We start from the raw sequence: 24,945 nt of genomic DNA on the forward strand, positions 1-24,945 counted from the left end.
GCTAGGTGTGTCACCTGGAAGCAGGTTTTTTTAACCTTTGTTTTCTCATCCAGAAAATGGGACAGTAGTATCTACCTCATAGGAAACCCGATGTCTTCTGATGTGGTGTGATATGATATTTATATTAGAAAAGATTTTGTTTTAAAATGATTGATACTTAACAGAAAGCCTATCAGATAGAGTGGTAAGCTTGGTTACATAAGGGAGGTGATATACTGAGGGACCTTTTAAATTCTCTTTCCCATTCAGTGCCGAGCAGTGTGTTCAGATCACATTCACTGTGATTAGCCTTAGCTTCTAAACTGAAGGGCAAATGTATTATACACTGATCTGTAATTTTTCTTCTCTTAATATCTTTATCAAGTTTTGGTATCAGAGTTATGCTGGCTTCATAAAATGAATTAGAAGGTGCTCACACTACTCTGTTTTCTCTAAGAGTTTGTGTAAGATTGGTATTCTTTCTAGCTTAAATGTTTGGTAGAAATCACTTGTGAAATCATCTGGGCCTAACCTTTCTGGAAAGTTTTTTTTTTTTTTTAAACTATGCATTCAATTTCTTTTATAGATATAGGGCTATTTGGATTTTGTATTTCATCTTGCACATTTTGGTAAATTGTGCTTTTCAAGGAGTTTGTCGGTTTAATGTAAGTTGTCAAATTTATTGGCAACAAGATGTTGATAATATTCCCTTAGTATTCTTTTAACTTCTGTGAGGTTTTTAATAATATCCCTTTCTTCATTCCTGATATTGGTAATTTGTGGGGTTTTTTTCTTTCCTTTGATGGATCTTGATAAAACTGTTAGGGGTTTATCAAATTTATTGGTCATTAGAAAGAACCAACTAATGTTTATTCTGCTTTTTAAATTGATTTCTACCCTTATGTTTATTATTTTCTTTTTTCTACTTGGGGTTTAATTTACTTATATTTTTCTAGTTTTTTAAGGTGAAGACTTAGATCATTGATTTTAAAACTTTCTTCTTCTCTAACACAAACATTTAAAACTATACATTGCCCTTAACTACAGGAATCTATAAATCCCATAAATTTAAATATGTTGTATTTTATAGTCATTCTGTTTGAAATATTCGTTTTATTCACAGAATACTATTTCTTCCTTGGTTTATTTTATTTCTAACTGTTGAATCTTTTTAGATATCTTAGTGTTACTAATTTCTAAATTCTTTTGTGGTCAGGGAACATATTCTATAAGGTTTTAGACTTTGGGCATTTATGAAGACTTATTTTATGGCCTAGAATAGGTATATTTTGCTGAACATACCATGTGCATTAAAAAAAAATGTATATTCTGCAGTTGTTGAATAGATCATTCTATGGATGTCAATTAGGTCAAAGTGACTGATGGTGTTGGTCAGGTCCTCTATCTCCTTAGTGGTTATTCTTCTAGTTGTTCTATTAGTTTCTGAAGGAGGCTGGTAAAATCCCCAACTATGATTGTAGACATGTCTTTTCCTCACTTTAATTTGGTCAGAATTTGCTTCAGGTATTTTGTAGCTCTTGTTATGTGCATACACATCTATGATTCTATCTTCCTTATGACTTGGCCTTTTTATCATAATGAAATATCCCTCTTTATTTCTGGTAATACTCCCTGTCTTGAAGTCTCCTTTGTCTTACATTAATATAGCCATTCTAACTTCTTTATGCTTGCGGTTTGCTTCTATATCACTTCCATTCTTTTATTTTCAGCCTGTGTGTTTATATTTAAAGTGTGTTCCTTGTAGATAGCATGTAATTGTCTTGCATTCTTACTCAGTCAAACGTACTCTGCTTTTTAAAAATTTTTTAGGTTTATTTATTTAATTTAATTTAATTTAATTTATTTTTTTAATTTACATCCAAGTTAGTTAGCATATAGTGCAACAATGATTTCAGGAGTAGGTTCCTTAATGCCTCTTAACCATTTACCCCCTCCCCCTTCCCACAATCCCTCCAGTAACCCTCTGTTTGTTCTCCATATTTAAGAGTCTCTTATGTTTTGTCCCCCTCCCTGTTTTTATATTATTTTTGCTTCCTTTCCGTTGTATTCATCTGTTCTGTGTCTTAAAGTCCTCATATGAGTGAAGTCATATGATATTTGTCTTTCTCTGACTAATTTCACTTAGCATAATACCCTAAAGTTCCACCCATGTAGTTGCAAATGGCAAGATTTCATTCTTTTTGATTACCACGTACTCTGCTTTTTATAAAAAAAATTTTCAAGTGTTTATTTATTTTTGAGAGACAGAGAGAGACAGAGAGGAAGTGGGGATTGGGCAGAGAAAAAGGGAGACACAGAATCCAAAGCAGGCTCCAGGCTCTGAGCTGTCAGCACAGAGCCCAATGAGGGGCTTGAACTCACAAACCATGAGATCATGACCTGAGCCGAAGTTGGACACTTAACCCACTGAGCCACCCAGGCACCCCTCTGCTTTTTAATTGGAGTGTTTAGTTCATTTATATCTAATATAATTATCGTTATGAATGGATTTAGAGTCTACCATTTACTATATGTTTTCCAATTGTCACATTTTTTAGTTACACTTGCCTTGTTAAAAAGTAATCAAATGCTTTTTAGTATTCCACTTTAATTTCTCTATTTCTAAAAACTGTACCTCTTTGTTTTGTTTGTTAGATTTACTCTAGTGATTACAATATCCTTAATTTGTCACAGTCTGCTTAGGTTAATATTGTGCCAATAAACTGGTTTCATTTACCTGCCTCCCCCATCCTCTGTTGTTGCCATATATTTTACACATACCTATGTTATAAATAACGAAATGCAGTGTTTATCTGTGGTTTAACTTGCCAGCTGTCTTTTGAAGAAATTAAGAAGAGAAAAAAAGTGATAATGTTTTATATATACCCACATACTTAGCACTTTGGTGCCCCTTTTGATCTGAGTTTCCCACTGGTGCAGCTTGATGAATTTCCTTTAGATTTCTTTTAGTGCAGGTTTCCTAGCAAAAAATGTTCTCCATTTTTATTTATCCGAAAAATGTCTTTATTTTGCCTTCACATTTTGATGACTGTTGTCACTGGATATAGAATTCTGGGTTGACAGGTTTTTTTATTTTTATTTTTTTCTTTTTCTTCTCAGCACTTTATTTTTTTTTTAAATTTTTTTTCAACATTTTTTATTTATTTTTGGGACAGAGAGAGACAGAGCATGAACGGGGGAGGGGCAGAGAGAGAGGGAGACACAGAATTGGAAACAGGCTCCAGGCTCCGAGCCATCAGCCCAGAGCCCGACGTGGGGCTCGAACTCCCGGACCGCGAGATCGTGACCTGGCTGAAGTCTGACGCTCAACCGACTGCGCCACCCAGGTGCCCCTCTTCTCAGCACTTTAAAGATGTCATTCTAGTGTCTTCTGGCCTCTATTATTTTTGATGAACAATCACTTTTATTCCTATCCTTATTCTCCTATATGTAATGGGTCATTTTCTCTGCCTTCTTTGAAAATTTTCTCTTTATCTTTGGTTTTCTGCAGTATGACTATAATATGCCTACATTTAGTTTTCTTTATATTTATCTTATTTGATGTGCACTGAGCTTCTTGAACCTATAAATTAATACTTTTTACCAAAATTGAAATTTTTCAGCTATTATTTCTTCTGTGGTTTTGTTTGTTTGTTTGTTTGTTTACCCATTTCTTTCTGCTCTTCTGGGACACTGAATATATGTAAGGATTGGCATTTGATGTTGTCCCACCTTCCATTAAGCTTTGCCTGAGGGTATTCCTCAGTTACTCCATCCCACACAGGTTGGGTGTACCCTTAGAGGAAAAGCTGTAAAAATGCAAGTCTCATTCTGCAGTTCCTTTCTTTCAACAGTCAAATTCCTGCCAGTTTCTGCTTGCCTTTGGGTACTGTTTGGTGCCTTAAAATGGTTGTTTTTAAATATTTTGTTGATAATTCTTATTTTTGCAAAAGTTAGTCCAACACAAATTATTGTACTATTACCCAGCAAGCTATTGATTTTAAAATATTTATCTTCTGGCTACCCTACCAAATTCTTACAAGTTCTAAAAGTTTTCAAGTTCAGAGTTTTAAGTTTGTATATATTTGATTATAATATCTGCATAATGACAGTTTTATTTTTCCTCCTTAGGCTTCTTTTTGTCTAGAACCTCCAGAACAGTGTTAATTAATTAATAGTGGGAGTAGTTGGCAAACCAATCTTGTTCTTTTTTTTTTTTTTTTTTAATGTTTATTTATGTTTGAGAGAGGGAGGGAGCATAAGTGGGGCAGGGGCAGAGAGGGAGACACAGAATCCGAAGCTGGCTCCAGGCTCTGAGCTGTCAGCACAGAGCCTGATGCGAGGCTCGAACTCGTGAACCACGAGATCATGACCTGAGCTGAAGTCAGCTGCTTAACCGACTGAGTCACCCAGGTGCCCCAAACCAATCTTCTTCTTTAATAATAATGATTTTAGTTTTTTAGGCATAAATATGATGATGGTTTGTGATTTATATATTTCTTAGGCTAAGAAGGTATTTTTTTACTTCTACTAAATACAGTTTTGTCATTTATGTTAGCTAACTAGAATTTCAATAAAAATTTTTTTTAAATACAGTTTTGTCATAAATAGATAATAAATATCATGAGGTGAGGTTTTTGCCATTTATCAACCTGCTTGTATAGATCTCTTCTTTAACATACTAAATAAGTATGTAACACATCAATAATATTCAAACATCGTTATATTCCCAGGATAAACTTTATATTATTCTTTTAATGTACTGCTAAGTTTGACTTACTAGTACTTCATTTAGGATTTTTGTATTTACATTAACTTTAAACTGATTCCTTTTTATGCTCTTTTAGAACTGGGATTATGCTGGCTTATAACAAATAATTAAAGAAGCATTATGTTAGGGCACCTGGGTGGCTCAGTCGGTTGAGCGTCTGACTTAGGCTCAGGTCATGATCTCACAGTTTGTGGGTTCGAGCCCCGCGTCGGGCTCTGGGCTGACAGCTCAGAGCCTGGAGCCTGCTTTGGATTCTGTGTCTCTCCCTCTCTCTGCCCCTCCCCCGCTCATGCTGTGTGTCTCTCTCTGTCTCAGAAATAAATAAACATTAAAAAAAAAAAAGAAGCATTCTGTTCTGTGCACTGGGACAGTTCATGTAGTATGGGAATGATTTATCACTTAAAACTTTGAAAGACATTTATACAACTGTATGAATCTGAATTTTTTTTTTTAACAATTTGACCAACATTTCTTCTTTTTCCCTGGTTATTAGCATGTTCCAGATTCAGGTTTTCCATTCTCAATTCAGTTTTAGAAATTTATTTTTTTCTCAGAAACTATTTCACTGAGATTTTCAAATTTATTTGCATGACATTTTATTTTGTTTGCATAGCATCTTACTTTTGAAAATAACCTCTCAGGGGCGCCTGGGTGGTTCAGTCGGTTAAGCAGCCGACTTCGGCTCAGGTCATGATCTCATGGTCCGTGAGTTCAAGCCCCGCGTTGGGCTCTGTGCTGACAGCTTATAGCCTGGAGCCTGTTTCAGATTCTATGTCTCCCTCTTTCTCTGACCCTCCCCAGTTCATGCTCTGTCTCTCTCTGTCTCAAAAATAAATAAATGTTAAAAAAAAAAAAAAACGAAAAGAAAAGAACCTCTCAAAGGGGAGAGAAAGATAATATCACAAAATGCAGAATACATAAAAGCACAAAGAAGAAAATTAAAATAACTTGAAATCTCACCAGCTTTATGAAATATTTCATACTTATTAAAATTCATGTATTTGTTGTTGCTTCCTTTTAATTCTGCTTCATTTCTGTATATTTGTGCTTTCTTTCCTTTTTCCTTGATTACCTTTGCTGATGGTTTATTAGCTTATTGGATTTCCCCCTCACCTCTGAAAATTCCCAGCTGTTAACACTTATTTAGCATTTACACATTTTTTCCCCACTGTTTTAAGGTCAGTGCTTTTTTAACCATTAAGTTGTGCAATGGAACCCTTTTCAAAGTTAAAGTATTATGTGAAATCACAGTGTATAAATAGATAAAAGCCAAGTGCTTGTGATTCAGACAAAGGGGAGTGAGGGGAAAGGAGGGGATTTCCCAGAGTCTCGCTCACTTGACCTGCCCCTGCTTTTTCTCTTCCTTATCAGAGGCTTATGACTCCAGAGAGCACTGTTACGACAGCCACTGTTCTGATTTATTAATTCTGCTTTTATCTTTATTGTTTCCTTCTTCCTATTTGCCATAGACTTGTTTTATTGCTCTTTTCTGGTTTCTTGAGTTTGGTGCTTACTATATTAATTTTCATTCTCTCTTATTTAATACTGGAGATATTTAAGTCTATGAATTTGTCACTCAATACAACACTGGTTATATGTTATAATGTTTTATCCAGGCTACTTTCTCAGTAGGTTGTAATTGTAGTTTTAAGTTTCCTTTCTGATCCATGGCATAAGTAGGAGTGTGTTTTCAATGTCTAGGTGTGGCAGGGTTTGTTTACTCTTTCTTTTAATGTTTATTTATTTTGATAGAGAGAGAGAGAGAGAGCAAGGGAGGGGCAGAGAAACAGGAAGAGAGAGAATCCCAAGGAGGCTCTGCGCTCTTAGCACACAGCCAGGCGCAGGGCCCCATCTCACCAATGGTGAGATCATGACCTGAGCTGAAATCAAGTGTTGGAGGCTTAACCAACTGAGCCATCCAGATGCCCCTGTTTACTCTTTTTGATTTTAAGTTTTGGTTTTATTTCATTGTGGTCATAAAACAAGATCTTTCTAATTTTGAGTTTTAAAGAAACTATTGATGTTTCCTTTGTAATCCAGTGTTTAATCAACTTTATAAATTTTTTGTCAGTTGTAAATTCTATTCTTAGGTTGAGCTTAGTTTTTAGAATATATTCTATTCTTAGGTTGCAGAGTTTAGTTCACTCCTAACATCTACCTTATTAATTATATTATTTAAATCCTCTATATCTGTACTATCCAAAGCAGTAGCTGCTCTCCACTTATGGCTATTGAACATTTGAAATGTGACTAGTCTGAACTGATATGTGTTGTCAAGTATAAAATACACACGAGGTTTTGAAAATTTACTACAAAAAAGATCAAATACCTCAAAAATTTTTATATTGACAATATATTGAAATGATAATATTTTGGATCTGTTGGATTGGAAAAAATAAGTAAACATTGCTAAAATTAATTCCATCTTTTTTTTGGTACTTTTTGAAATGAGGCTACTAGAAAATTTCAAATTACATATATAGCTGATGTTTTATTTATTTTTTTATATTCAAATTTGAGTTAACATACGGTGCCATATTGGTTTCAGGAATATAATTCAGTGATTCATCACTTACATACAGCACCCAGTGCTCATCACAACACATGCCCTCCTTAATACCCATCCCCCATCTAGCCCATCTCCCCACTCACCTCCCTCCATCAACCCTCATTTTGTTCTCTATCATTAAGAGTTTCTTGTGGTTTGTTTCCCTCTCTTACCCCCGCTTCCCATATGTTCATCTGTTTTGTTTCTTAAATTCCACATGAGTGAAATCATATGGTATTTATCTTTCTCTGACTGACTTATTTCACTTAGCATAACACATTCTAGTTCCATCATTGTAAATGGTGTTGTAAATGGTTGAATATCTTTTCATGTGTCTTTTGGCCATTCAGAGTGTATCGTTGAAAAGATTTTCTTCAGGAAAAGAATGTAGGTGGTAGACGTTGAGAGCCACAACTGTTTGAAAATGTTTTTCTGGTCTCCTTCTTATAACCAACATCTTGGCTATGTTTAGAATTCTTGAACACAGAATTTTTCCTTTAAAAAAATTTTTTTTTTTTCAACGTTTATTTATTTTTGGGACAGAGAGAGACAAAGCATGAACGGGGGAGGGGCAGAGAGAGAGGGAGACACAGAATCGGAAACAGGCTCCAGGCTCTGAGCCATCAGCCCAGAGCCCGACGCGGGGCTCGAACTCACAGACCGCGAGATCGTGACCTGGCTGAAGTCGGACGCTTAACCGACTGCGCCACCCAGGCGCCCCCAGAATTTTTCCTTTAAAACTCTGTAAAACTTTCATCTTCTGATGTTTATTTTGTGGAGAGGACATTCTGACTCCATTGTTTTGTAAGAAACTTATTTTTTCTGTCTGGGTCCTTGAGGGATGTTTTCATTTTCCTTCAGTTTTGAAAGTTGAGAAGGATATCTGTAGATGTTGTTATTTATTTATCTATTTAATTTTTTAACAGCTTCGTTGAGATGATATGCAGTTCATATACCATGCAACCTACCCTACACTTTAAGTGTACAATTCAGTGGCTTTTAGTATATCCACAGAGTTGTGCAGTTATTACCACAACAAATTTTAGAACATTTTCATCATCCCGAATGAAGACTTAAACCCCTGAGCCATCACTCCCCAATTCCCCTCCCTCCTGCAGTTGTAGGCATCCACTAATCTCTTTCCATAGATTTGCCTATTCTGTGTATTTCATGTGAATTGATTTATACAATATGAGGTCCTTGTGACTAGTTTCTTTCACTTACTATAATAGTTTTGGAGATTCACCCATATTGTAGCATGTGGCATTTCGTTTCATTTTTTTTTTATTGCTGAATAGTATTCCACTGTATAGATATAACACATTCATCAGTTGATAGACATTTGGGTTGTTTCCACATACGTACTGACTAGTAAGAATAATGCTGTTATGAGCATTTGTTTTCATTTCTCTTGGGTATATATCTAGTAGTGGAATGGCTGGGTCTTTTGGTAACTCTCTGTTTAGCCTTTTGAGAAACTGCAAGACTGTTTTACATAGCAGCAACACCATTTTACATTGCCAACAGCAATATATGAGGGTCTCAATTTTTCTGCATCTTTGACAACATTCATTTTTGTCCATCTTTTGACTACAGCCACCCTAGTGAGTGTGAAGTGGTATCTCCTTGTGGTTTTGATTTGCATTTCCCTGATGACAGTTGATGTTGAGCATTTTTTCATGTGCTCATTGGCCATTTGTATATTTTTGGGGGAGTAAATGTCTGTTCATCTCCTTTGCTCATTTTAAAATTGAAGTGTTAAGAAACAAAGCAGATGAACATAGATGAAGGGAAGGAAAAATAAAATAAAAACAGAGAGAGAGAAACCACAAGAGACTCTTAAATCCAGAGAACAAACTGAGGGTTCCTGGAGGGGTGGTGAGTGAGGAATGGGCCAGATGGATGAGTGTATCAAGGAGCGTACTTGTGATGAGCACTGGGTGTTGTATGTAAGTGATGAACTGAATTCTACTCCTGAAACCAATACTACACTATATGTTAATTAACTTGAATTTAAATAAAAGAATAAAATAAAAAATTGAATTGTTTGTCTTTTTATTATTGAGTTGTAAGAATTCTCTATATATTCTACATAGAAGTCTCTTGTCAGCTATATGATTTGCAAAAATTTTCTCCTGTTCTGTGGGTTGTCTCTTTGCTTTCTTGATGACATCCTTTGAAGCACAGTGATTTTTAATTTTTGATGTCCAATTTATTTTTTCTTTTGTTGCTTATTCTTTTGGCATCACATCTAAGACACTTACCTAATTTTAGAAATATTACCTAATCCAAGGTTACAAGGATTTATGCTTGTTTTCTTCTAAGAGCTTTATAGTTTTACATTTTACATTTAGGTCTTTGATCCATTTTGCATTCATTTTTGATATTGTTTGAGGTAGGGATCCAACTTCGGGTTTTTACGTATGGATATTCAGTAGTTCCAGCACTATTTGTTGAAAAAAAATTTTTTTCCTATTGAATTGTCTTAGCATCCTTGTCAAAAATTTATTGACTATAAATGTGAAGGCCTATTTGTGAAGTTTTCATTTTATTCCTTTGATTTATGTGTCTGCCTTTCTGCTGCTACTGTATTGTCTTGATTGTTGTAACTTTATAGTAAGTTTTGAAATCAGAAAATGTGAATTGTCCAAATTGTTCTTCGTTTTCAAAATTGTTTTGGCTATTCTGGGTTCCATGAATTTCCACATGAATTTTAGGAGTAGCTTATCAATTTCTGCAAAAAATCCAACCAAGATTTTTATAGGGATTGCATTAAATCTTTAGATCAATTTGAGGAATATTGCCATTTTAACAATAGTAAGTCTTTCCATCTCTGAACATGGATGTCTTTCCATTTATTTAGATCTTTAATTTCTTTTAACAGTTTTTTTTTTTGCAATTTTAAGAGTTTAAGTCTTGTGTTACTTTTGTTAACTTTATTTCTAAGTGTTTAATTCTGTTTTATGCTATCTTAAGTGGAATTTTTCTAATTTCATTTTTGGTTTGTTCATTGCAACTCTACAGAAAGACAATTGCTTTTGTACATTAATCTTGTTTCCTGCAAACTTACTGAATTTATTTGTTCTAATAGCTTTTTTTAGTGGATTCCTTAGGGTTTTCTATACACAAGAATATGTAATCTGCAAATAGAGATAGTTTCACTTCTTCCTTTCTAATCTGGACTATTTTAATTTCATTTTCTTGTGCAATTGCCCTGGCTAGCAACAGTACAATTTTGAGTATATGTGGTGAGAACAGAACATTCTTATTTTGTTTCTGATCTTCGGAACAGGGGGAAAACATCAGTCTTTGATATGAAGTATGATGTTAGCTGTGGAGTTTTTGTAGCTGCTCTTTATCAGGCTGAGAAAGTTTCCTTCTATTCTGGTTTGTTGAGTATTTTTTATCTTGAATTTTTGCCAAATGCTTTTTTCTGTTTCTATTGAAATGATAATGTGTCCTTGTCCATATTAGTAGGTGTATTACATTCATTGAATTTTGGGTAGCATTTATTTTTATCTTTTAATTCAACTTCCCATTTCCTCATTCTTTAGCCTTCAGAGAACTTTAAAAGAACCCATAAATGACACATGCAATAGATGTGGTGCAAACCCTGGAAGTTGGTGGCGGTCCACTGTGAAACTTTTAATTTCCAGAACTTTATACCTCATCAAAAGTACTGGTGAGGGCTATCTAAGATTGTTTTGTTTTGCTTTGGTGTTGTTGAATGGTGTGAATGTAAAACAAATTTTTAAGCATGCTTATGTAACCCAACTGTATAAATTCATAACATTATTTTTATAGTGTATATGACACAGTTTTATATTGCAGGCACTGTTTTTTAATGTGGGAAATTTTGACTGTGTTATTTATATATATTTTAGGGGTAATAACCCTTTTCTGCATACTAAGTATGTAGCTAGTATTTCTGACAATTGTAATCATTATCAATGTATTTTATCTTTGAAGATATCTAGATGCCCCCCCACCATTTCTTTCAGCATAACATGATTTGTTTCATGCTATATATTTCTATCATGTCCTTATTTGATTTCGTTTATTTAATTTAGTTAATGTTTATTCTTGAGAGCGAGAGACAGAGTGCAAGTTGGGGAGGGGCAGAGACAGAGGGAGACACAGAATCCAAAGCAGGCTCCAGGCTCCCAGCTGTCAGCACAGAGCCCAATGCGGGGCTAGAACTCACGAACTATGAGATCATGACCTGAGCCGAAGTCAATGCTGAACTGACTGAGCCACCCAGGCGTCCCTATCATGTCCCTATTTTATAATGTATGTTCACATTAATTGCAGTTTCCTTCTCTTGGACACATTTTTCTTTCCATGTGAGTTCCTTCACTTGGTTAGATTGTCATTTTCATTGATAATGCTTTTGCTAATCAATTTTTCTTCTTTGAGTGCCTGTCCTTTTGTTCCTGATTTTGTAGTTCCACTCTATTTTTTTATTTCAGCTGTATTTATTGGTATTTCTTTCTCATTTCTGTTGGCCTATGACCTTCTATTACTGGTTTATGATATTTATAGGTTTATGAAATTGACCATCCTCTGCTATCAGAGACAATTAATATTTACATGTTTCTTAGAAAATAGTTATTTTTTGTGATTAACATATGTGTTAGCATTCCAACTTTATATCAAGGTCTTGGATTATCAGAAGGCATCACTTATAGGCACATAAAGTTTTATTTATTTTCTATTCAGTTAAAATTTACATAACATAAAATGTACTGTTTGAACCATTACTAAGTGTACGGTTCGGTGGTAGTAAGTGCACTCACATTGCTTTGCAACTTTAAAGTTTTTGAAGAGAAAAGAATACCCATTTCTTAATCCTTCAGATTTTCCTATTCTCCCTTATTACTTCTTCTTTTCTGTTGATCAACTTTCCATTTCTTTTAGATGCTGAGGAGTTCTTGGCAGAAGGTTTGCGGAATGAGAACCTCAGTGCTACTGCAAGGGACCACAGAGACCATATACTAAGGGGCTTCCAGCAAATCAAAACTAGGTTTGTATAAACTGGTTCCATTTTTCTTTGTCAGATTTTACACAATTTATAACCACTAAAATCTACTTATACATTAAAGAGGTAGGATGTACTTATCATAGTTCTTTATACTTGATAGAGGCTTACTAAATATTTACTGAATTGAATTGGAGGTAGGCAGGCATGATTAGTGTAGTTAGTATACCAAAATAAAACTATTTTTATAATTATGTACCTTAAGATAAAGAATCTGCCTTTAGCTGTAGACTGTTGTGTTCATCTTTATTGAATACTTCGGCCAAATGTGTGAAAAACTAAACATTTATGCCTGTCCAAGTTACTAAAGGGAAGATGTTAGGCGGTATGACATAATTTTTGTTGTGATTTTTGGTTCTGATTTTACTTCCACATCTCCTTCCTTAATAGAAAACTTAAACCAGACTTACCAGTTGATTCTTTGGCCATATTGGAATGTTTTAGTCTCAGACTGGTTTAGAGTACCATGGTCATTGACTTTTTAAAATGAGAGGTCCTGACCTAATTTGTGCCTTTTAGAATGTGAGCATCTGACAGATACATACATACATTTGCTTGGGGGAGAAAGAATAAAATTTTTCTTTTACAATGCATTCCTGGCCATCTTTTGCTTGAAATGTGGTAACTGAAAGAGATTTGGGGGATAAGTTGAATGTTATTTTAAGCTTTTCTCAACCCAATGGCAATATGGTTCAGAATGTTTGAACTAAGTACTCTTAGAAAAGGGAGAACATCTGTAGGGTTATGACTGGGATTTAATTTGTGTGCCTGACTGATCTTAGCATCTACTTTTAAAGCTCACTGAAACTCCTTAGAAGCAGGGAATTTTATCCTTTGGAAGGGCACAGCCAGAATCTATTCCCTCCAGAAATGTGAGAGAACCTCACAAGATGCCCTGCTGGATCTTAATCGATCTTTCCTGCTGGCTAATTAAGCATCACTTTTACTCAGCAACTGGGGACTGTGTAATTATCAGCCTGGGTTGCCCTGAATAATTGAAACAAACAGAATGCAGAAGATGGGAGCTTTTTGCAAAAGTGAGAATATCTGTAATTTTTGGTAGGCTGGAAGAGTGTTTAAAACAAGTTTCTCCATAATGTTACTTTATTAGTAGATAAGTTTAGGCTTACCTGTGTATCTGAAGGTTTAGTTAGTAACCCATAGAATTTTTTTTTTAATTTTCACAAGTTGACCTTTGTATTTACAGGAGTATTATAAGCTTTGCATAAGGAATGGAGGTGGCATTACTTCAAATTGTATTATAGGGAGACGGATGCCCAGAACATAATTGTGTATTGATGGTGCTATTGGTATAAATTTGTGATAAGGAATGCAAAAAAAAATGAATGTTACTGTATCTGTATGGACAAATATACAACGAGGAGGAATTTTCCTTTTCCATATTTGTACCACAGCGTTTGGAAAGGGCTAAACTTCAATCTGAAATTGGTAGTAAAAGGTGATTTTGTGGTCACTCATTATTATCAGTTGCTTATTACTTCTTAGTCCTCTTTTTAAATGCACACACATACACACACACCCATGCACACACACACCCATGCACACTCACAGAAGCTGTCTTTGGTACGGGGTCGAGAGGGTTCCTTGTTCTCCAAGAGCTTGCTGTGCGGTTTGTGGGATAGACGTTCAGGAAACAATCAGCAGGAGCTTTAGGAAACATCTGATGGGAGCTTTCTGTTCATTGATTTGTTGCAAGAAAGATGACACTTTATTTAGAATTTCATAATTATCAGATCATGGAGGAAATGAGGAGCCAGAAATTAGATATTGTACCAGAAAATGGAAAAATGAGGCTTTCCTTTGGCAAGCTGTTTGAAATTGCCTTACATCCACCCATTCAATCATCATCCCCTTAATGTAACCCTTGTTTTACTGAACACTCTTCTTCAGCCATATTGCTTCTACAGTCCTATTGACGGCTGGTCCCCATCATACACTATTTGTACGGATACTGAAAGCTTGTACAATACCAGCTACATTTACTCTTGTTGTGTGGTACTGTATCTCATGACAAAAAGCCAGGTGTGAAAAGAAATTTGGGAATCACAAAACTTGAGAGTTAAATGTATATGGTAAGTGGACATGTAACATGGAAAGAATCACTGAAAGTTGCTTCTAACATTGTATCTTTAATCATATTAAGCCAATTATATTTTAGGGCTTGGTACATTTTGAGGGATAGGAACCTATCTAAAACTATGATCTGACACTTCAGGGCTTGAAGGTGGGTAAAAAAATCTCAAGGTAATCTGAGAAAGCCACTAGATGGATATAAATACTGTATGTATATACACACACACATATATTTCACACACACACACACACACACACACACACACACACACACACCTTTCCATTCTATTGTTATTTTCTTGGTTCGGTTTCTCTAATTCTTTCCTCAAGTTGAGCTGCGTGAGAACGAAAAGGGTAGAGAGGAGTGAAAAGAGCACTGCCTCTGATTCCTGGTAAACTTTAGAGGGTTGGCCCTAATTTTTAGGGTGACTCAGAATTCAGTGGTGTTTGCCATGACTATGGAATTACTGTAAGTCCCAGGGTCTGACTGTCACAGCTGTCACATTATAAAATGTGCCGTTTGCTACCTTTCTGTTGTCTAGCCCGACTGACCCCAGGAAATGATAGCTATGTCCAGAGTCGTGGGTGTCCTCCAAGTGCTCATCTGTTTTCCAGAACCAGTGGCTTGGCCATTCTCTTTCCTCACAGACTTAAAAACAGACAAACAAGGCATGCCTGAGTGGCTCAGTCAGCTAAGCATCTGACTTCAGCTCGGGTCATGATCTTGCAGTTCGTGGGTTTGAGCCCTGCACCAGGTTTTGTGCTGACAGCTCAGAGCCTGGAGCCTGCTTTGGATTCTGTGTCTCCCTCTCTCTCTCTGCCCCTCCCCCGCTCACACTCGGTCTCTCTCTCTCTCTCTCTCTCTCTCAAAAATAAATAAACATTTAAAAAATATTTTAAAAACAAACAATGGGGCGCCTGGGTGGCTCAGTCGGTTAAGGGTCCGACTTCAGCTCAGGTCACGATCTCGCGGTCCGTGAGTTCGAGCCCCGCGTCAGGCTCTGGGCTGATGGCTCAGAGCCTGGAGCCTGTTTCCGATTCTGTGTCTCCCTCTCTCTCTCTGCCCCTCCCCCGTTCATGCTCTGTCTCTCTCTGTCTCAAAAATAAATAAAAACGTTAAAAAAATTTAAAAAACCAAACCAAACCAAAACAAAACAAAAAAACCCAAAAATCGTCTCTGTATCTCCATCTGCATACTAGTTTTTTTGGCTTACATTTGATCCTTACCAATGAGGGATCATGTATGCCACGTAAGACAAAATGAAAAAAATGGGTGCTTTCAAAGAAGTGGAGCCCTTGTGTGGTATTCCATGTCCTGAGCTGTGATATTCATTGCTCTTCTTCCAACTGCCTCATTTAAACCTTCTCCCTAAAATCTAACAGCTTTCACATTCTGAGTCCAAGTTTTCACTGAGCTCTTTAGAGTATGATTAGGATGAAAGCCAGGCACAGGCTCCTCCTGTTTTATTACGCTGGTCACTGCAGGATCCGCGCCAGATGTGGGACACCTGGAACGAAGCAGACGATCTGCACGTAGAAGCTGGATGGCAGTCTCATGCATTTGCCGAAACAGTCGAGCATTTCTTAAAAGTTCCATTCAGGGGAGGCCATCTGACAGCAAGGATACATTGAGAGTGGGGGAAGGAATGAAGAAAATAGAATATTTTTATTACTAAGGTAGGGACATACATATTCTCTCTTGATGGCCTGTTTTGGAACAACCATTTATGCTCACTGTTGGAAGTGAAGGCCGGAGCCAATGGAAACAAACTTGGAGTATTGTTTCCTTCTGTGAAACTTAAAGGAGTTCCAAAAAGAGACAGGTAGATTTATAGCATATTGAAATGGAAAGAAATCAAGAAATAACTTTCTGTAACAGGATTACGGCAAAAAAGCCACAAAACCCAGGACATTTAATGCATAGGCTGGAAGAGTATCTTGAACATGTTTCATTGTGGGTGGCTAGTCCAGCTCTGCATGAAACATGATACATTAATATGAATATCATAATAACAATTCCAGTTTCCTTGAGAACTTCAAGTGTTTCTTTTCAGTTTACTGTGGATTTAACTATAAAGTAGGATTTAGCTTAAGATGATCATCAGATGGCCTTTGTTTTATAGGAGGAGAGACAAAAAGTTAGTCTGATACAACTCTTGGGAGTTAAAAGTTTCAAAATAGTATACCGTAAATACTATTACCATTAATTACATAGAGGGTTTCACTCTTCTTAAGTGCTGGTTAATGAGCTTAAACACCCCAAAAGAAAACACATTCAAATGAAGCATGCTTAAAGAGAACTAAGGTGTAATGTGCTGTTATATTGATTAATACATTTGTGTTGCTTGCAAGTTTAGGTATTTGCTCACAACATCTTTCTGATGTTTCATTTTGCTACTTACACTGGAGTTTCAGTGCCAACTCAGAGAAAAGAAAGAGTAGGAAATAATTATACCATCCATCTAAGTTTCAATAGCTCTAAAAAAGGTTCAAAAGTCATAGCAATAATTTGACCACATCTCGAAGGTTGATAATTTATTTTTTCCTTTTCTAGTCCCATCCCTGCCTCCCAGCCTTAAACTAAGAAAGAAACAAAACCCCGCCAAAACTTCAGGGCTCTCAACTGATCGTTTATATGCCAAATTCCTGTATACTAGTGTTCTGTTATTCAGTGAGTGTATGTTGAGATTTCACGACCTGTGTTAAAAGATTTGGGGGAATATACTTATGTGGCAGTGAGGGGTTATATTTATTGTTCTTTGAGTCTGAAATGCTCTGCAGGTGAGACTGATATAACATTACCCACTTCTGGTCTCTTGGCTTAACCTGGAAGGGAAAATCATCTCAGTATGTGTTCTTTCCTAGCAAGCCTTCTGCTCTTCCCAAGCAGCCTTGAAGTGTATAACTTGCCTTTTGATGTTATGATGATGATAATCCTATGTATTCTTTCACTTGTGAGGATATCTTGGGTTTGGTACCAGCTCCAAGATTAAATTGATCCATTTTTTGTTTATTTTACACTGGGCTATTGTGATCGTAGTGAGCAGAAACTTCTTCTCCCTTTGGGCATCCTATAAAATAAGTATTTTTATATAAGTAACTCTGATATATAATAATATTTTAATATTTTTTCATGCTAAGTAATAGGTGGGTTTTTTCAAAAGCATGGATGAATAAATTTGTTCCTTCCAAAAGTTTTAATAAAAATTCCGAGTACTGCTCTCTTTAAACAGAATAACATGTTCTATTGTGAAAGGAATTTTGAAATGTGACCTAGGAGGCAGGCAAGTAACTGAACTTGCACCCTTTAGATTGGACTAACTCATTAGAGTAATAAGCTGAGCACTACTCCTTAGCCATACAGTGAGGTCGCTGAAATTTGCTTTATTCCTGATGGAATTACAGCTATCATTATCGCTTGGGCACATTCCTATTATCTACTTAATATGGATTTGTCTTGAAAGGTCTCAGAAAATCCTGTGTCTGTTTTTTTAATACAGGAAGCTTGTATATTTGTCTATAAATGGAGGCTCTTAATTCATACATTGTGTGAAAAGATCATGTGTATAAAATCACTGTCTTCATCTTCCCTTGATTTTAAGTCTCATTTTATCTAGAGCTAGTCTTTTATCCCAGCCCTGCACTATTTCCTCGGCTTATAGAAAGCCAATGAAAAAATGCCTCTCTGCGTTCATCTATTTGTGGATTTCCAGGGACCTTGTGGTTGTGGGGCCTTCCAGATTGTGGTTTTCTCTAATTTGCTTGTTTTCTCTTATTTCAGATATAGACCCACTCTGTATCCACTTTGTGAAAGTAGAGCAAAGGGGAGAGAAATACAAGAGCACTGGGTCAGCTGTCAGAAGCCAAACTCTTTGTTCGGATGTTATTTTTCTAACGCTGACTCATTCAGTTGAAGATTCCCCTAACGCCGATCTTATGTTGTCTTTCGAAGTTGCCTCTCTCATCACATTGTTTGGAATTTTTTTTTTTCCAAGTGTTACAAAACTGCAAACATTACCAACCAAAGTTTGAAACCTCTATTTGATTTTCCTTTATAATGTCGCTATGATTTTTTTTTTTAATTTGGAAAATGATGCAGGAAATTTCATTTCCTTGGGATTTTATTTTATTTCACAATTCTGCTGAAAATGAGTTGGGCCTAAAGTGGGTTTTTATCATCACACCACGTGAATCATATCTTTTTTGGAAGCCGGATCTTCTCCCCCACTGTGTACACTCATCTAGTCTCCCCAAAGTGCAGTGCTAGCAGGGTTGGTAATGAAATGCGGTACTACTTATCACGCTCAGGAAAGGGCTCAGAGAAGACGGGGGGAAAAAATCAATCCCACAGGAACTTCTCCAGTGCTAGATATCCATATTTAACCCCCATGCATTTAAAATGGAAATGAGATTTCTTAGGGTTTTAGTTTTTGATTTACACAAGATGTCACCGCCTCCTTGGCAATGGGAATATTTTACAGACCTACTGCTGACCCGTTTGGGAAGATCTCAGCCTATCGCCCCAGGTCCAATGTAGTTTCTTCATATTTCTTTCAAAACTCTCAGCAGTGCTTTGCAATAGCTTTGATTCTTCAGGCTTCAAAGGATGCCCCTTCCAGGGCCAATCCTCTGAAAGAAAAAAAAAAGGAAGACCAGTGTAGGGGAACAAACAGCTCATAAAGGAAGGCGCAGCTCTCCCTGTGGCAACTTTTACTGTAGTCCATTATTAGGGAGTTTACAAATCAGTGATACCACAGCTTTGCAAACCCAAGAAAACTCCATTTTGATGCCAGTACTTTGTTGCCAAATTTGTTCCTGGAGTGACCTAGTCTTCAAAAGTCCGGCTTCAGATTGTTGTATCGGAGTAACAGTGTGGCTTATATGAGATGCATTATTATTTAATGCTCGAACTCAAACTCCCTCCTGAGTTGGTGAGCCTTGTTGAGGTTCTCATTATAACTTACCAAAAACTTTATGTCCGCATAATCTCCGTTAGCTATTTCTCTAAGTTATACTGGGGAGTGTCTCTCTTATTTGTGAATTCTGCCATACCCACAAGGTCCATTTTGCAATTTGGTAATTGAGACCTTTTACCATGTCTATTAAGTGCCCTTGTGCCTTTGTTGATGAAAGAACTGAGATATAAGAAATTACACAAAGTAATAGAATTAATAAAAGATTAGGATTTAGAATTTAGAATTTGTAATTAGTTGCTTAGTTCACTTAGCCATTACAAAAAATGAATTGGCATCTTTCAAAGATTATTGGTTTAAAAGAATTGTAACAAATATTGAAGTTTAGTCAATTATACATGCATACTGAATTGATTAGGTGGAGTATACTAATGTCTAATGTATACTAATTTATTTTGGAATCCATCCAAAAGAAGACGGATGAGTGGATGGATGGATGGATATGTGACAAAGCAAATATAACAAAATGTGAGTCATAGAGTCTAGGCTGTAGGTATATATGGAGTTCTTTTAATATTTATGCATATTAGAAAATTTTCATAATATAAAAAATTATTATATTAATATTATTCAGAAGTCATGGACTTAATTCACTGTGGTTTCAGAAAACCACAGACTTCCTCAGTTTGGAAATGTAATAAACATATTTGGGATTTTTAAGGATGTAATTTTCTAGGAATAGCATTATGACTTTTGCTTTTCTAAGTGAAGTAAAGGATAATCCTCTAGTTTGTTATTTCTGCCATAAGTAGCTAACTTTTATACTTGTTTAAAACTTCTAGGCCAGCAATTATGGAGTGCTAAAATTCAATTCAAGCATTCTGCCCAGGAGATCCTGAAATTTTGATTTTTTTTTAAGGAAAGGCAATTTCTGACTTTTCTCATAAATTTGATAAAAGGAAAGCTAATATGAGATTGGTGGTCCAGTAGGAAATGGAACTCAATTTTACATTTTTAAAATCACTTTATGGTATTAAAAATGACAGAGGTTAGAAACAAAGCTCTTATTCTTTTATTGAACTAGAATTGAAAGTGGCAGAAAATCATTTTGGCCCTAGTGCAGTAAATGTTATCACTAAAACATGTTCGGGGGATATTAGGATAGTCTCTCAAGCACTGGAGACAAAAGTTCACAGAACAAGAACTGATTTTTCTGTCCTTATCTTGAAATTATTAGATGTACAGGAGATGAAAGTATCTTAGCTCTAAGAGGACAGGGGAGTGGAGTGTGTGTTGAAAATGATAATGTCTCCATTCTGGAGAGAGGTGAAATGGAGAGAGTATGACGGAGTGGGTGTCCCAGCACTGACAGGATGATGGAGGGGGTCCACAGGCACGGGGAGCCAGCAGCTGAACCAACCCCAGCACTGGGGAATCCAGAACCAGAGATAATTTCACCCGTGCAAAACTGTGCGCTGATAATGAAATGAAAAGCCAGGGATTCTATTCATTAAAAGAATTGCTTGAAGATTTTATTTAAAAGGGAAATGAAACTGGAGCTGTCAGCACCTACTTTATTTTGAGAATCCAATAGGAGAGAAATTTTAAGTCCATGTGGGAAAAACCAATCATTTTTGAGTGTGCAGTGTGATTATTCTTTAGAATTTTGTGTAAATGGAGCAGGTTGGTAGGCATATGTTTGCTGATCCTACAATGATTAAAATTCAGAATAAGTAAGGCTCCTGTGAAATGGAGTTTTCAGGCTCCAGCCAGTGTTCTGTACTGCCATATGGCATAACTAGAATTAATTGCTGTTCCCAGTCTCTTACTCTTTTACTGAATATCTAGGTGCTCTGTGTGAAATATAAGCGGTTCCACAGAAGTATTTAATCACAGGAGATAGATGTTTGACATGTTCACGAAAACAGTGTGTGTAGCTAATAGTCGCTTGGAAGAAAAAGCCCTTTGTGAGGTTTTCTTACCCCCCCCCCCCTTTTTATTAAGAAAAATGCATGGACAGGAGAGTTAGCAGGGAAAAGAGGGAAGATTCTCAGGACTTTATAGGTCAGAGTCAATAGAAATGGGGAAGCAAGGAATCTTTTCTGCTCGAGTCTTCATTACTCCAGGTGTGGCTCGTGGACCAGCCACAGCAGCATTACCTGGAAACTTGTTAGAAATCTAAACTCTCGGGCTCCATTGAATCAGACCTATTGAATCAGAATCTGCATTCCAATACAAATCCAAGGTTACTTGTATGCACAGTCCCATTTGAGAAGCACTACTCTAACACATACGTTTAATTTCATTTCAAATTCATTTTCTCAGAACTCAGAATACATATTTCTGGAGATTATAAACTCCTTAAAGGCATGGATGGTCTTCTGTTAATTTTTTTTTAAAAAAGCTCTAGCATGGCGCTGGCAAGTGGTGTGAGCTAAATAATGTAAGTTGAATGAATGGGGGAGGGGGACTGTTAAAACCAGAAACTCATTTTTTAGGTCCTTGGCTAAACCTTAAAGCAAGAAACCCTCTTTATTAGAAAATTTAATATTTGGTAGCTAGCCCCACATATTCTTTTTTTTTTAATTTTATTTTTTAGCCCCACATATTCTTTAACAAAGATGGGGTGCCTTTTTTTTTAGTTTATTTATTTATTTTGAGCGCGCGTGCACACACACACACACACACACACACACACACACACACGGGGCGTGCCCGTGCACAGGTCGGGGAGGGGCAGGGAGAGAGAGAGAATCTCAAGCAGGCTCTGCACTGTCAGCGCAGAACCAGACGAGGGGCTCAATGTCACAAATCGTGAGAGTATGACCTGAGACGAAGTCGGATGTTCAACCGACTAAGCCATCCAGGCACCCCAGGGTGCTTTCTTTTTACCGAGTGTTAGGGAGTACGGTCTCCTATGATAGTATCTCTCTAATGTTCTGTGGTAAAAGGGTACCAGGTTGCTGACCATGCACTGGCATTCTACTGGAGCATGGGTGCCAGTCATTCTACCACCGTTGTGACCCATCACCAGCCCTCTGCTTCTGGTCATCATACTGCCTACTCAGTTCTGCATATCCTTGTCTCCACCATCTCTCACCTCCCCCGATGACCTCTCTTCCAGCCTTTTCCCTGTGTTTCTTAGCATCCATGTCTTTTTAGAATCAAACTCCACTACATCCTCAACCATTTTGCTTCGTCTCTGCTTTCGTAAAACACACCTATTCTGCAGGACACTGTTTTGCTCACAGTCATCTTAAATAGAATTTGCTTACTTTCCAGTAGTGCTGTTGGTATTCTTCAAACTCCTTGCTGACACTTCTAGACTTTTCCCATTCAGTCTTGTCCCAACCTCTCCCCTTTGAGATGTGTCTACGTGGCTTTACAGGTCTCTGACCCTCTGTCATCTTTTGAGATCACGCTCCTCCTCCCGCTGTTTGAGGACTGAAGCAGTGACAGGTTATCTTCCCTCCTCTGTTACCACTACGCCCCAGAGACCCTCTCTTTCTTAAATTTAGCTTTCCTCCCCCCTCTGTTACATGTCTCCTTCATCATAGAAATATGTTCAAATATCTCCTAATGTTAAGAAAAACATTACATCCTGCACAGCGGTTCCCTACTGTTCTGTATCTCTTTTTTTTGCAGACAGAAGCCTAGACTCTGGTTTCCTCTTCTCTGGTCACTCCTCATTCCTCTACAATCTTGCCTCTGCTTCTGTCAAGTTGCTCTTGCCAAAGCACCAAAGTGCCAGTAACTCTTTAATTGCCACATCTAGAAGACACTTTTCAGTCTTTGTCTTATTTGTTCTCTCTGCAGCATCTGACGCTGTTGATAGCTTCCTTTTCCTCCAAAAGTTAAAAACAAAACCCAGGGGCGCCTGGGTGGCGCAGTCGGTTAAAGTGTCCGACTTCAGCCAGGTCACGATCTCGCGGTCCGTGAGTTCGAGCCCCGCGTCAGGCTCTGGGCTGATGGCTCAGAGCCTGGAGCCTGTTTCCGATTCTGTGTCTCCCTCTCTCTCTGCCCCTCCCCCGTTCATGCTCTGTCTCTCTCTGTCCCCAAAATAAATAAACGTTGAAAAAAAAATTAAAAAAACAAAAACCAAAAATCCTCTCCCTCTCTTAATTCCCATGGTAATAGTCTCTCCTGATTTTCCTTCTTCCTTGCTTTCATACTCTCTGTCTCCCCCTCCCACCCCCCCAGGTTTTTGCTTGGGCTCATTTTCCTGCCCTGCCCTCTTTACCGTTGCCCCTCAGTCTTGCCTCTTTCCCCACCACATTCTTCTTAGGCAGTTGCACGCATGTCCACAGCTTCATGACTTCCTCTACAGTTCTGCAGCTCCACTGCACATCTCTCCACAAGGCTTCAGACAGCATATTGGATAGCTCCTTTTGGGTGTCTTAGATATCTCAAAGCTCACATGGCTGAGGCAGACCCTTCTGGATGCCTAGCCAGCAGGCACCCCCCACTCTTCCTTGACAACAGAACCCTACTAGCCTAGGGATGAATCATGATTTGAAAGTCGTGACAGACTTCTGATAGCCTCTTACAGGACAGTCTTATGTTTGGGAGATGGCATACATTAAATGCAATAGCCACCTTAAGACATAACTCTGCTCTTAGGTATTAGAGCAGAAATACAGGAAGAGCCTAGGTCCTTCATGCCATTGTTGGGCCCCTGTATCAACCCTGGAATCACCTGTCTTCAGACCTTTTGTTTTAAAAGAAAAATAAACTTCTGTTTATTTAAGCCTATGTCCTTTAGGTGTTCTGTTACTCGTAGTCAGAAAAATCCTGATGCAGTGTCCAGAGCTGAACTCACTATTTTCTATTCTGCTCACCCCTAAACCTAATTCTGATTTCCCTAGACCTAACACCCCCAAGGCAGAATCCTGGGAGTCATTCCTGACTCCTTTGTCTTTAGTCCCTGAGCCATCAACAAGCCTATTGATTCTTCATCCTAAATCTGTCCTCCCTTTTCCCTTTGTCACTGGCTAAACTTCAGTCTTCATAAAGTCTTACTCAGAGCATTGCAAAATTCTGCTTTCTGGTTCTCTGTCTCAGGTTTCTCCCTGTTCCAGTTTATTCTGTTTATCCATTCTGTTGAAAGGGCAAACTTAAAAAAAAAAAAACAAAGATAAGATAAGATAATTTAATCATGCATGCTATAGAAGATTTCTTGATGTGAAGCAATAAGATATATACTATAAGTGAAAAAGTACTATATATATATATATGTATGTATATATATATATATATATATATAATATATATATATATAAAACCTCAGAGAAAAATGCCTGAAGAAACCACCAAAATGTGTTCTTTTTATGTTAATTTATTTAAGTAATCTCTACACCCAACATGGGGCTCGAACTCAAGACCCTGAGATCATGAGTCACATGCTCTACCAACTGAGCCAGCAGGTATCCCACCCCACCAAAAACGTATGGTAATGATGGTAATCTCTAGGAAGTGGAGTTTGAGTGATTTTTAAATTCTCCTTTTTGTTTATTTGTATTTTCCAACTCTACAGTGAATATGTATTTAATACTAAGTCATTGAGATCAGAGCCTTTCCTGTTTTAAAAAGGGACAGATTTAAT

General features: G+C 37.1%; 1 protein-coding gene across 7 annotated transcripts in view; it reads left to right on the forward strand.

The window, feature by feature from the left end:
* The window catches only part of SKAP1 (src kinase associated phosphoprotein 1), a 281,290-nt gene that overhangs the window by 20,007 nt on the left and 236,338 nt on the right, over window positions 1-24,945 (forward strand). For all 7 annotated transcript variants that reach the window (XM_006940253.5, XM_045044377.1, XM_045044376.1 and 4 more), the window contains exon 2: window positions 12,216-12,321. In XM_006940253.5, coding sequence (XP_006940315.1) covers window positions 12,216-12,321 — 106 coding nt within the window. The remainder of the gene's footprint in view (window positions 1-12,215; window positions 12,322-24,945) is intronic.

This window comes from Felis catus, chromosome E1, assembly GCF_018350175.1.
Source record: "Felis catus isolate Fca126 chromosome E1, F.catus_Fca126_mat1.0, whole genome shotgun sequence".
Classification (NCBI taxonomy): Eukaryota; Metazoa; Chordata; class Mammalia; order Carnivora; family Felidae; genus Felis; species Felis catus.